The sequence below is a fragment of the Pinus tabuliformis genome, chromosome 2_1 (assembly GCF_031772625.1).
Source record: "Pinus tabuliformis cultivar Carrire ecotype Pingquan chromosome 2_1, CPIR1, whole genome shotgun sequence".
NCBI lineage: Eukaryota > Viridiplantae > Streptophyta > Pinopsida > Pinales > Pinaceae > Pinus > Pinus tabuliformis.
This window is the reverse complement of record NC_142299.1, coordinates 569836408-569850339: the sequence shown is the minus strand read 5'-3', so window position 1 is coordinate 569850339 and position 13932 is coordinate 569836408. Positions and strand designations below refer to the sequence as shown.

The window sequence follows — 13932 nt, the reverse complement described above, 5'->3', positions numbered from 1 at the left end:
AAGTTTCTATTGGGTCGAAGATTCTACTGGGTCAAAAATTCTTCTGGATCAAAGTTTCTGTTGGGTCGAAGTTTTTGCTGGGCTACTACTAGGTTGTAGTTTTGCTAGGCTATTGCTGGATCGAAGTCTTGTTGCTGCATCTAGGTCAAAGTTGTTGCTAGAGGGTTATCAACTGCATAAAAGGGAAGGGCTAACTTGGTGGTCGGAGGAAGTCTGTGTCTAGGTCAAGGAGTCTTGGATAATCTCGTGAAATTATTAAGGAAGATTTGTTGATTGGGTTTTCCCCTAGATAGGGGTTTTGCCTTGGCTGTCCGCCTACATCTGGTGTCTTTGATCATCCTGTTATTGTTATTGGTAATTGCTTGATGAACTAAGATAAAAGAACTCAAGAAAGTTAATAAGAACATAAGAATATCACAAGTGATTATCAACATAAAGAAAATCTTTCTGCCTTTCTGATTTTCTAACAAGGCCGAGGGTAATCTTAAGGTTTTTTATGAACAAAGTTTAATCATGGCAACTAGTTCTTGAGAGAACAAGTATCCAAGAGAACTACAGAGAAATAGAGAAAATTACTTTTAGACAAGGAGAGGGCCGAAAGTGTTTTCTATCTGTTGCTGGCTGAAATTTCTATGGTAGTAGGCTGAGTGTATTTGCTGTGTAAGGGCTGAAGTTCTGAGAGGGCTGAAGCCCTAGATCCAAGTCCAAAAGAGGGCTGGGACCTTACGCTAGACTAGGAAGCATAGGCCGAGAAATTCAGTTGTTACAAAGGCCGAGTGAAAGAAGAAAAGGGTGTCGAGAGGGCCTCAGGCTAGGCATAGTGGGAGGTTGAGAAAGTTCTTAAGTGACCGCAGGCAGAAACTAGAATTTGTGGAAGGGCTAAAGTCAATAGGGTTACTATTCATTGAACGAAGTTGCTGAGCATTTTATCTTGAAGTCTGTTCACAATCGAAGTTGTGAATAATGTGTCTTGAAGGTTGATTGTACAGTCACCTTGTAGGATCTAAGGGTCTGCGAATCACTGTGTTTTAGAGCTGATGTATAGTGGGTTAAAAGTCCGATTCACTACGAGTGCTGAAGTGGATTTGAGAGCTGATTATAAAATGATTTGAAGGGCGGGTCACTGGGAGAAGCAAAGTTGACATATACAATGCATTTGAAGGAGCAAATACACTGTAAGCAGCTGGTGGACAAAGGGGTATTTCTCTGTGGTCTAAGGAGGCGAAGGACCTGCTAGGTGCTGGAACAAAAGTGTACTAAAGAGGCTGATCTAGAAGGGATACATCAACAAGTAAGTTAAGTTTTTGTTCTTGTCTCTTCGTATTGGGCAAATTGGAGATCTGAAGGAGCAAATCACAAGCCCTAATTTGTATATTATATAAACTAGCTGTACTAGTGATCGAGGGCCATGATCCTTTGTATGGGAGCCCCATGATTCTTTTATTGATTGACTAATAAAATAATCGAGCTTTGGGCTCAAATCTTTGTGTACTAAATTGATTTCATTGCTGAAGATTCTGCTATGCAAAGTGCTTGGTAGTTGGGGGGTCTAGTGTGCCCATGTGTGTGATTAACCTCAAACCAGATCTAGGGCCTAAGGAAAATTCAACAAAGAACTCCTTACCCCCCCTGAGATGAATAAATGGAAGAATTTGAGTACCAGTGTATTTTGAGCATTGTCATTAACAATCTTGCTCCATGTGGTAGGCCAAACTACTGGTACATCATCCAAAGTATCTTGTTTAATATTATGTTGTGTTAAAATATGTTGTCATTGATGTCAAATGTGTTGATGTTAAAGGTATTGATGTCAAAGGTGTTGTATGATGTCAAGGATGCCAATAGTAGTATCACGGAGATTGTTATTAGATGAGAAGCAAGTAAAATGTGTGGCAAAGCTCAGTTGTTTCCAATCATATAGGGGAACAAGTGTTTCAAGGAGCAGAGACTTTGCAGCCATTTTCAGTTCTGATGATCAACTCAATTGCACTTGGAAACTGCTCAGATGGATAGTGCTAGGAAAGAGATTTCCGATGGTATATTGAAGTTCGAAAAATACTTCTTGGATCAAAAGATATGGCCAGTCAAAGTTCTAAGGTAAAAGTCAAAATTTTGGTGTTCTAGGCCATAGGCCCTGTAACACAGTAAACATGTAGATGTGGAAAGACCAACCACGTGGGCGCACACCTGATCGAGGGCACAAAAGGTCTAGTCCGGTGAGTAATCCCCTTGAGGCTTAGTGCAAGGGCCCCAACAAACAGTGATATGTGAAGGTTTTATGTGTTGTAGTGTTAGGCCTTCGGGCTTGAACAAAGCACCTTTGGGCGTAAGTTCAAATGCTTGAACGAGTCGACGACATATGGTAAAATTGGTGTTATGGACCAAATTTGGTGGATTGGTACCGAACTAGTAGTGCGCTAACACTGTGAAACATGGCATGAACAAGTTGGTAGCAAAGTTGGTGGCATGGATAGACTTAGCAACTTATTTGGTAGTTCAGCTAAATTTAGCACTTAGCTGAAGTTAGAACAATAGCTAAAGTCACTGGTAAATCCTGTAACATACCAAAATTGTAAAAATCAACAGAATCACTCAGAGATTGAGATCAGGTCAGCGGCGTAGAGATTGAAGACCATTAGTATACATCAAGAGGACATACGAAAAGTAGAAAAACAAGAGGAAATCAAGATCAAACCTCTTTTAAGTATAAATTATGAGCTAAAGATAAGTAAAGTTAAAAACTAGAAATATCAGCTCAATTCCTTTATAAGTAGAATTGTATCAGCGAAGAAGATGATGAGAGAAGCACTAGGGTGTGAATGTATCAGATTTTAGGTGAATCTCAGAGGGGATTCAATGGTGAATTAGAGGTCAATGCTAAAGGCATTGAAGGTGTTTTAATGGCGATATTGGTGATTTGAGGTGGTTGAGGTATGCAAGCTGCACGATGTTTTATGAGAGCAAGAAAAGAGTTTATCTATACATGCAACAAGGAAGGCATTGAGGTATAACGATATGGAATTTATGTTTGAAGCTAAGTTGCAGGAAACGCAGGTACAGGGTCCGTTTCCGGCCGGAAACGAAACGGAAACGCGTTTCCGCGTACCGTACGGCCTGGAAACACGTTTCCGGCCGTACGGGCACGTTTCCATTTCGGGAAACGTGCTCGTACGGCCGGAAACGCGTTTCCAGGCCGTACGGGCCCCGTTTCCCCAAAAAAATTACTTGTTTTTAATTTTTTTTTTCTAATTAGTTTTTAAATTTTTTTTAGGGTTTCTAAGCTGTTTTTAAATGAGTAAATCTGATCATTGTGATGTAAATTTAATCTTAATGTTAAAATGTTTAAGTAAATGTATCATTAATGCTTTATGATTGCACATATATATATTAATAATTTTTAAATGTTTTTAATATATATATATATATATATATATATATATCTATATATATATATATATATATATATATTCGCGTTTCCCCGTTTCCAAAATTTGGGGAGGTCGCGTTTCGTTTCGCTTCCGCGTTTCGTTTCGCTTCGCTTCCGCGTTTCGTTTCGCTTCCCCGTTTCCTCGTTTCGTGCAACTTAGGTTTGAAGCAAGGAAATCTTGTTGATCTGAGTTTGAAAATAGTATGAAAGATAGATCAACAAGGCCAGCAAGTTGGAGCTTGCATTTCCGGGGTTGTAGCTCCTTCCGGTAGTTACTCTTAAACAATCAGGGTTAGTAGCTCCTTCCGGTAGTGACTGGTAAACAATCAGGGGTAGTAGCTCGTTTCAGTGGTAGCTGATAAATTGATGACTAGGAACTTCCTTTCAGTCGTCGCTGATAAATTGGGGAGTGGTAGCTTCCTTTTGGTGGCAGCCTGAGAAACCTACAAGTAGAAGCTTGCAAGGCAGTGATGAAATAACAAGTTGTAGCTTGCCTTTGCGAAAGGAATAAAGATGAATATTGATGTCTTTATATTTGCATGTGTGCTAATGTTTATGTCGTTTCACATGATTGATTTATGGTGCCGCTTACATGAGTGGTTGTCAAATAGATTGAAAAGTTTAATTTGTCAATAGTTGTATAATTTGGTCACACTACTAATTCACCCCACCCTCAGTAGTGTCTTGGTTTCTAACATCTTGTTTATTGTACTTGGTTTTCACCTTTCTCATTGAGAATCTATCCCATTCTAATAGTGTGAACTTTGAATGTTATATGTGCATTAATACTTGGCACTTGAAGTTACTTTTTGGGATTTAGCTATTATATCTTGAGGTTCTTGTGTATTCTAAGAACTCCTCACCCCCTAAAATGAATAAATGGAAGAATTTGAGTACCTATGCATTTCTAGCATTGTCATTAACAGTCTTGCTCGATGTGGTACGCCAAACTATGGTTACATAATCTAAATTATCTTGTTTAATATTATATTGTTTATTGTACTTGGTTTTGGCCTTTCTCGTTGAGAACCTATTCCATTCTAATAGTGTGAACTTTGAATGTTACTTGTCGGTTACTACTTGGTACTTGAAGTTACCTTTCAGGATTTAGGTATTTAATTTAACATGTAATTAATTTTATTACCATTCATACTTTTCTGGGACATAGTAAATATTGTAGCCGTGACATTATTTGGGCCCAAAGCAAGTATGATCCATTTCTTTACGATTTTCAGTGGACTTGGTCTCAGTTTTGTAATGCCTGAGATTAAAGTGGATAAGTGAAATCTTATTGTCTACTGTTTGGTATTGATCCATCATTTTAAGATTTTGAAGTATCATTTTCTTCTGAGTTTGAAATCTTCTTATCGGTGTTGACATTTAGAAGGGAACACTGCTAAATGGGACTCTATTATCTGTTCTCATAGATTATTTGTGCATCGACAATCACTGTCAAAAGGCAGGCTTCTAGTTAAAAAATTATATTAGATAAAATTGTGTTATGCTAGAACTTGTATGGTTTTCTTTTGAATCAGTCATTTGTCTTGGCTCTTGTCCAGACCTTGTTACTTGTTTTTGTATATTTTGTTGAATAATAACCGACTTTGAGCTGTTTTGGAAATGATATTTCCCTATACCCTTCTGAATATAACATTAAAAGATGGTGCTGGGAAAGGCTTGTACTAGAGATAGAGATTAGGTCAGTTGGTGTATTTCTTTTAGAAGTATCACTTGCTCTTCTTTCTGTTAAAACCCAAATTTTTGGTATTGATACAGATACAGATACAGACGCCAGACATTTCTGAAAATATTTCGATTGAATCACAATCTGTAACTTCAAAGAAGCTTACATCTTCCGTTGGGACTGAAGATTCAGACAGCAAAACAAGACATGCACCATCCTTTTCTGTTCCTGAACGAAGTCAAGGTGAGAGGGTTGGGTATAAGACAGAAATCACAGGAGATAACCGCGATACTGTGAAATTGGAAGGTGATACAGATGAAAGTCATAGGTAAGCATTTTCAAGTTGAAAATGATTCTATCTAGTTCAAATGAATATGGGTATCTCTACTATCTTCTTTATTTTATTTATTTTTCAGCTGCATGAACTTTGATTACGATTGCCTCTTTAATTTCACTAGCAGAGCATCTGAGAACTTTAAGGGGTCAGAAAGCTCACAGCAGTTGCAAGAAAACACACTCTGGGGTAATGTCAAGGCATTTACAAAGGAGTTTTTTAGTTTCTGGAAGAAGATCTAAATGCTGGATATTTGGCAGCAACAATTTTCTAACACAGAAAGAAATCAATACGAAGCTCTTTGTGAATTGTTTTCGTGGGGCATACTGATCCTGCCCTGGTCACTGTAGGTGTGACTTGCCAAGTGTCTTATCCCTAATTTCAAAGGTTGAAGACTATTCATTTCCTTGCTAGGCATTTGTTTATGTCTCACAGCTATTTAATGATAGAAATGAGTCATGATTTAATTTTCTAAAGTGTATGCACATGGTGTTGTTCCAGTTTTAGTATAACCGTTGTAATATTGCTATAGAATCATGATTAGTCTAGGTATGTTGGATGCAAGTGCTTCCAACGGGTACAGAATTGCTATACCGCAAGTGCATAGGTGTCTTAAATCCTATGAAGAATTCAGCTGCATGAACTTTGATTACAATTGCCTCTTTAATTTCACTAGCAGAGCATCTGAGAACTTTAAGGGTTCAGAAATCTCACAGCAGTTGCAAGAAAACACACTCTGGGGTAATGTCAAGGCGTTTACAAAGGAGATTTTTAGTTTCTGGAAGAAGATCTAAATGCTGGATATTTGGCAGCAACGATTTTCTAACACAGAAAGAAATCAATACGAAGCTCTTTGTGAATTGTTTTCGTTCTGGGGCATACTGATCCTGCTCTGGTCCATATGGCTTTGTTCCAGTGGGAACTTTGGTATGGCCATATGGCCATAACTTCTAAGTTCACATTGGAGGAGGAGTTTTGAAATTCGATATGGAACAATTGGCATAATTTTACATATAGGTGATTTGAATTCCTACATCGAATAAAGGTGATGATTTGCACAGCATGAAAATCTTCAAATGTAATATTAAGGTCACTGTAGGTGTGACTTGCCAAGTGTCTTATCCCTAATTTCAAAGGTTGAAGACTATTCATTTCCTTGCTAGGTATTTGTTTATGTCTCACAGCTATTTAATGATAGAAATGAGTCATGATTTAATTTTCTAAACTTTATGTACATGGTGTTGTTCCAGTTTTGTATAACCATTGTAATATTGCTATAGAATCATGATTAGTCTAGGTATGTTGGATGCAAGTGCACCCAACGGGTACATAATTGCTATACTGCAGGTGCATAGGTGTCTTAAATCCTTTGAAGAATTTAGACAGTACACAAATACGGGTGTGGTTGGTAACTTCGTGTGGGTGTGCATGGCATAAAATCCAATCAAAGTCACATGGTTGGCTAAAGGAATATTTCCAGTGCCAGACAATGTAGTGTCTAGAATATCACCAAACAGGCTCTTATTACTGATTTTGTACTAATAATCTTCTAATAAATTTGAATGTGATAGCCAGATTTATTCTACTGAACCACTGTTAATTGGTTAGTGTTGCGGGGAAGAGAGGCAATGTTTGGTAATGGTCTATAATCCTTTGTTAAATGCTGTCGAATTTTGTGTGTAGGTTAAACCTTATTCCGTAGGAGTTACTGCTTTTCAAAATACGGCATAAACTTTTTGCGTTTGTTCCTTTCTGTGGGGGGTAAATATGACTTTTCTCAATTGTCAGATCTGTTGACGTTTTGAGATTGGAACCTGGATGCAAATATTAGGTGGTACATTTTTTTGGTTCAAAAGAAGGGCAGCGAAGTGCTCCTGGTTGAGTTGCTGGTTACAATAAAAAAGAAAAGAGACGAGACCATAGTTATGAAGACTGATAGAAGCGGTCTGAAACTGGCTGCTTCAGACTGATTGGTTGAAAACTGGTATGATTTTGGTAAATAATTGAACTGAGATCAGTTTGGACCCTGAACTGGGACTGATTTGGACCGAATCAGAGCATTTAGACAAGAACTGGCTGAACCAGTCTGTGTGGCTCTGGTGCAATCTGCAGCAGAAGAAAAAACATAAAACAGGTGCCCCTTTATAAACCCAAAACCAACCCTATATTATGATGCTCCTCATCTATCTGGAGACTATAATTCATTTTTTTTCTATATAAACTCTTTCTTCCAGGGGAAACCCCATGGGTAAACCCAAGGAATGCTTCCCTACATTTGTGGATGACATCCCTGGTAACCTGTCGCCATTGACTAGGGTGCCTAACCTAGGTGAATTCAAATCGAGTACTTGTTGGCATGGAACTAGCCAAATGCCCAACAACATTGGCAACTGTTGGAAATACTGAGAGCGGTGTGAATCAGTATTTCCTAATTTTTTCACAATTGGTTAGTTTATTTCCTTGAACATTCAGAGCATAAACCAAAACAACATCACATCAATGACAATACACATAATATGTCATCTAAACAAGCTTTGTTGTGTATGGTTACATACACATTTACCAATTGAACTAGAAGGAAGTACAAGACTCCCCAAGGGGTTTTACCTGCAAGGCTGGAAGGAAGCAAATGGTCCCTGAAGTTTTTGGGTTCCCATGCCAGGGATAGTGACCCAACTACAATCTCATCAAGCTGCAATCTTTGCTGTTGTGCTTCACTACCACTGCTGTCCATTGCTACCACTGTTGCCCACTACTACCACTACTGCCACTGTCACATCTGCTGCTACTCCAAACCTTCCTGCGGTCACAACTATCTGCTGCTACTCCAAACCTTCCTGCAGTCACAACTATCTGCTGCTACCACTACTGCCACTTACTGCTGTCAGAATTCAGATTGCTGCCACACGCTGTCAATCATGCTTCCACTGCCACTGTCACTCCTGCTTCAGTTGTTCATAATACTCTGATTAAAAGAACACAAATACCACTGCCATACATCATCACATCAGTTTAGCCACACCTCTGCATATGTAAAAGGGTCCTTTGCATTTGGTTATATCTGCTATACTGTCTAGACATGTCAAGGTTACTGTTAGTAAGATCAATGTCTATATCTTATGCAACAGAGTCTCTGTTATGTCACACCAAATGTTAGCACAGTCACCAGGTCACTAGGTCAAGATCACTGCTGTCATGTTGAGGTCACTGCATCTATGTCACTGATTCTGTCATTCAAGGTCTATCAGTCTTATAGATTACTGCCTCACTATTGTATGGATCATCACTGCTGAGTCATACATCATCATATATTCACTTATCAACAAAACTCTGTTAATGATACTTTACTTTTGCAACAACTTCAAGAGACATACAGGACTGTCTCTTAACAAGAGACACCAAGCACATGTACTAAAGGTGACAGACAAAAACCCATGCTTTAGAATCGTTAATGCAACAACGATAGAAAAGCCCTTACAAAGGACAATACCCTTACAACAATACTACTAATAAGACCTTAAGAGAAATAACTCTTCCTTCTGATGATAATGAAATGTTGAGCATATGTGCCTATACCAAATTTGATGCCTGGAGATATCCGAGAATGATGAGATAGCTGTGCAACATAAATGCTGATATCCTTTCAGCTGTAAGACTCTACAATGAACAACTTCGTTTATAATATCAGGGTTTCTTTTGAAGTCTGTCAAGTCTATGACCTTACTACTACAAGTGGAGCCTTGTTAACTTGTGGTGTAGTTATAACAGGTTCTGGAGCCCATAGTCTGGAGATGAGGCATATAAATTACAAGATTGAACTTGCTCAGGTCTGCAATGTAAAACTTCAAATGCTGCTAAAATTCTTCAATCCTCAGGCACAAATGCATAGAGTACGAAGATCGGCTTGATTCTTGTAGGCTCGTGTATAAACATGTGTATCTAGACAGTGCCATAAGATTTGTCAATAGAATTGCAAAAGTAGAACTAGCATATATGCCAAGAAGTTGGCTGCTTTAAGTCCATAGGCCAAACAATTGAATGTTGTGAGGATTGATGTCATAAACTTTGTTTTGGAAGCCAACAAAAATATCTAATCAATAGCTCTGAGTGAAAGTGAAAGGGACCCAAGCTTTGCACAGAACATTGCCCTAACAGTGGGCTGAATTAACTGCTTCAGCTGTAAGACTTTACAATGAACAACTTCGTTTATAATATCAGGGTTTCTTTTGAAGTCTGTCAAGTCTATGACCTTACTACTACAAGTGGAGCCTTGTTAACTTGTGGTGTAGTTATAACAGGTTCTGGAGCCCATAGTCTGGAGATGAGGCATATAAATTACAAGATTGAACTTGCTCAGGTCTGCAATGTAAAACTTCAAATGCTGCTAAAATTCTTCAACCCTCAGGCACAAATGCATAGAGTACGAAGATCGGCTTGATTCTTGTAGGCTCGTGTATAAACATGTGTATCTAGACAGTGCCATAAGATTTGTCAATAGAATTGCAAAAGTAGAACTAGCATATATGCCAAGAAGTTGGCTGCTTTAAGTCCATAGGCCAAACAATTGAATGTTGTGAGGATTGATGTCATAAACTTTGTTTTGGAAGCCAACAAAAATATCTAATCAATAGCTCTGAGTGAAAATGAAAGGGACCCAAGCTTTGCACAGAACATTGCCCTAACAGTGGGCTGAATTAACTGCTTCAGGCTTTTGCGCAAGGATTCACCTCCTCGCCGTTCTCGAAACTTGCGCCCAACCAACATTCATGCCTTAGAAAATTCCTTGACTGTGTAGTGAAATCCTTCTGCAATCACAGAATAATTAGACCGTTGTCATAGAATGCTTGACTTGGTCACAGAGGATGTGAATGTACCTGCAAAAATAAAACAAGGATGAAACCCAAAACCCTAACAAAACGAAAACCCTACCTGGCTGCAAGGCTATTTCAAAGCTTCAATTCTTGAGATTTGCTTCATCAACCAAGCTGCAAAGCATATATCGAATTAGGCATTAAATCTCTCTACTCCATTACAGAAGATTTTAGCTGCCTTATATAGAGATAAGGGAGGAAATTCAATTTGAATTTGATTAGGACTTGGGAAATCAACTTAGTATTTTATAGAAGAAAATTTAAATTTCAAAATTTGAAAAATGGAGCCAAAACCCACTTTTGAAAATTTACATTTTCTTTCAAATTCATGACCATATTTTTTTTTTCTTAATTCAAGATTGATATCCTTTCATGAATTATAATATCCACAGTTGTTTAAGTTGATACAAATAAGAAGGCTTCTTGACCCCATGATTTACCAACCAATAACAAGATGCTACATCATCTCCCTTTCGACCTTTGAGCTACAAATTAGGTCTTCAATTTCAAACAGTTGTATTTCTCAAACCGTGAAGGCCCATGTGGTGCTCCACATGCCAACATAATCAACATGACAAGTAGAATCCGTTGAAGAATGTAATTAGTGTTGGTCTTCATAATTGTATTGAGTCATGATGTAATGTATTTGTTAAAAGAAATATTTATTATTATTAAAGAAATTAACTTATTAAAGCATGAGTTTCATGCTTGGGTCAATGGTTTATAGGTCAAAACCTCAATTGTAGGCTTCTAGGGCTTATGTCAAGTGTCCTAGTCCATGTCATGATGTGATAGACCCTTCATGGGCTTTGTCAATCAAGAAACAAATTTATTTTGATAAAAATTAGGCCTTTTAGGCCTCGTCCACCAAGTGAGCCTCAAATTGAACAAGTCGATCTAATTTGAGGGGCAAGATCTCCTATATAAAGGTAGAAACTCGACCTCATTTGGAGCACTCACTCAACAAGTTTGATTTGCAGTTGTCGGGCCAAGAAAAAGTGCGAAATTCAAGGAACAAGGAGGAAAGGGCTAGCAAAAAAAGACTTTGTCAAGCACAAGAAGTCAAAATTTTCTCTCTTTCTCACGTTTGAAGCTGTTGGAAGGACCGAAACCGCAGTCTTGAAGTTGGGCCGAAATTTTGAAGATGGGGTCGAAGTTTTGAAGCTGGTAAGTCAAAATTTTGAGTTGAAGCTGCATTTGAGAAGCTGACACTTAGTGACTTTGGGAGAGATCATCTAATGGAAGGAAGGGTTGATGTGGTGGAGGTGGAAGGTCTTTTGGTCTAAGGTCTTGGTCTATCTCAACTGAAATTTGCTAGTGGAAGAGTTTGATTGGGTTTTCCCTATAGAGGGGATTTAGCCCTGTTAGGTTCCTATACTACTAGTGTAACCCCTTATTGTTATTAGTACACCCCTCTTATTATATTGTTGTGCCCATGTAGTCCCATATTGTTATTATTGTGCCCCATAGAAGCCCACTATTGTTATTATTGTGCCCTTACATTATTATTGTTATGTCAACTCTGACTATATTATGACCCTTTAGACTCCTATATATAGAAAAAAGTTCTTGTCATTTGTATCATTTAGGAATTGTTCATTTGTGTAATGTAAAGGAGGTTGCTTTCTCGAAGAGGCTTATTTCTAAGGCGTTGATCTATTTTTTCTATCTTTTTGTGAGTTGGTTTCATATTATTTGGTATCAGAGCTTTGGATTCTAGGGCTTCGCTACTCCAAACAGGTTATTGTGGAATTTTCGCTATATATATATATATTTTGCGATGTTTCAGAAGTGAAAAAAAAACCCATTTGAGACGAAATCGCGCTGAACCTCGGGTTCGAATTTCAGATCCTGTCTCGCTATATTTCATAGATATGATTTGAGGAAGTTAGCGTTTTTCCAAGCTCCAGAATTTCATCTAAAACAAGTCATCGTGGATTTTTCGCTATAACGTTTTCACTAGGACGTTTCAGAAGCTAAGAAAAAAACCCATTTGAGAAGAAATCGCTCTGAACCTCGGGTCCGAATTTCAGATCTTGTCTCTCTATATTTTCAGAGATATGATCTGAGGAAGTTAGGGTTTTTGCAAGCTCCAGAATTTCATCTCAAACAGGTCATCGTGGAATTTTCGCTATAATATTGTGTCTATGAAGATTCAGATTTTGAAATTAAAACCCATTTGAACTGAAATCTTGGTGAATATTGGGTCCGAATCTCAGAACTTGTCTTGCTATATTTTCAGAGATATAATTTGAGGAAGTTAGGGTTTTGCAGACTCCCGAATTAAATTTTAAACAGGTGACCTTAGGAAAATTGTCATAACTTTTTCTCTGATCATTAGATTGACATTTCATAAGAAGTTACAGGAAGCATACAGACTTTAGTTTTTTTTTGTATATCTTTTAGATCCTAAGGTTGAAACAGTGACATGTGGCACATCGTACAAATGTGCTCTATTGAACCAGTCTATAATCAGGACATCGTGGGAGATTTGACGTAACTCTTCCTTGCAGAATCCAATCTTGATTAGACTTGCAGGGTTAGAAAGAGAACGGAGAGGGCTATTGGAGGACGCAATTTCAGAACTTGGAGGTCTGAAATTACAGAGTTACAATGGTTTCAAGATCGAGCTCCTAAAATCAAGAAAAGGTGATATGGGGAAGTTTGATGGCAAAGATCCGGTAAATTGGATACTACAAATGGAACAATATTTTGATCTACATGAGGTGCAACTATTACAAAAGGTAGTTATTGCATCTTCATATTTAGAACCAGATCAATTTTTATGGTATAAAGGGCTTTGTTCTCGTAAACCACTAGTTACGTGGTCAATTTTCACGGAGGAAATGATAACACATTATGAGGATACAAATAGCAACACATTATTTAGCCAATTGATAAATCTCAAACAAAAGTTTTTAATGGCAAAGCACATTAAGGACTTTCAAAAATTGAATATAAGGGAAAATGATATTCCAGAGAAGCAGAGGATTGATGTCTCCATAGGGAGTTTAAATGATAGCATTCAACATGAGGTTCATCTTTGGGAACCTGATTCATTGGAGAAGGCATTCAGGTTGACAAAAAAAGTGGAAAGCAAAATTAAGGCAACAAGGAAGTTTACCCCTCACAACTATAAAGATGGAAGTTATGTTTCTCGTAGCCTTCCACAACTTACAACGCTGACACCACAACAATTGGAAGAAAAAAGAGCAAAACGACTTTGTTACAATTCTGATAACAAATACATTAAAGGTCATAAGTGTGCCGAGAAGAAATTATTTTACATAGATTGTGAAGAGGAGGAAGAAAATGATTAAAAAACATCAAAAGAAGAGGATATACACTAGGAACCAACCCCAGAGAAAGAAGAAATGAATCCGACCATATCTTGTAAAGCATTGGAAAGAATTACTACTCCTCAAACTCTCAAGGTAGAAGAACATATTAAGAAGAAAAAGGTTCAAGAAGTGAAAGATCACATTGGGATAGAAGAAATGAATTCGACCATATCTTATAATGCATTGGCAAGAATAACCACTCCTCAAACTATAAAGATAGGACACATCAAGAAGAAAAATGTTCAAGAAGTGAAACATCACATCACGCATCAAGA

General features: G+C 37.8%; 1 protein-coding gene across 2 annotated transcripts in view; it reads left to right on the top strand.

Moving 5' to 3' along the window:
- The window catches only part of LOC149201722 (uncharacterized), a 145856-nt gene extending 139596 nt beyond the window's left edge, over window positions 1-6260 (top strand). The window contains exons 5-6 of one of the 2 annotated variants that reach the window (XM_089399806.1): window positions 5204-5439; window positions 5570-6260. In XM_089399806.1, the coding sequence (XP_089255932.1) occupies window positions 5204-5439; window positions 5570-5687 (354 nt within the window). In that variant the 3' untranslated portion in view covers window positions 5688-6260. The remainder of the gene's footprint in view (window positions 1-5203; window positions 5440-5569) is intronic. The other variant, XM_089399807.1, reaches the window with a different exon arrangement.
- Window positions 6261-13932: the final 7672 nt, after the last annotated feature.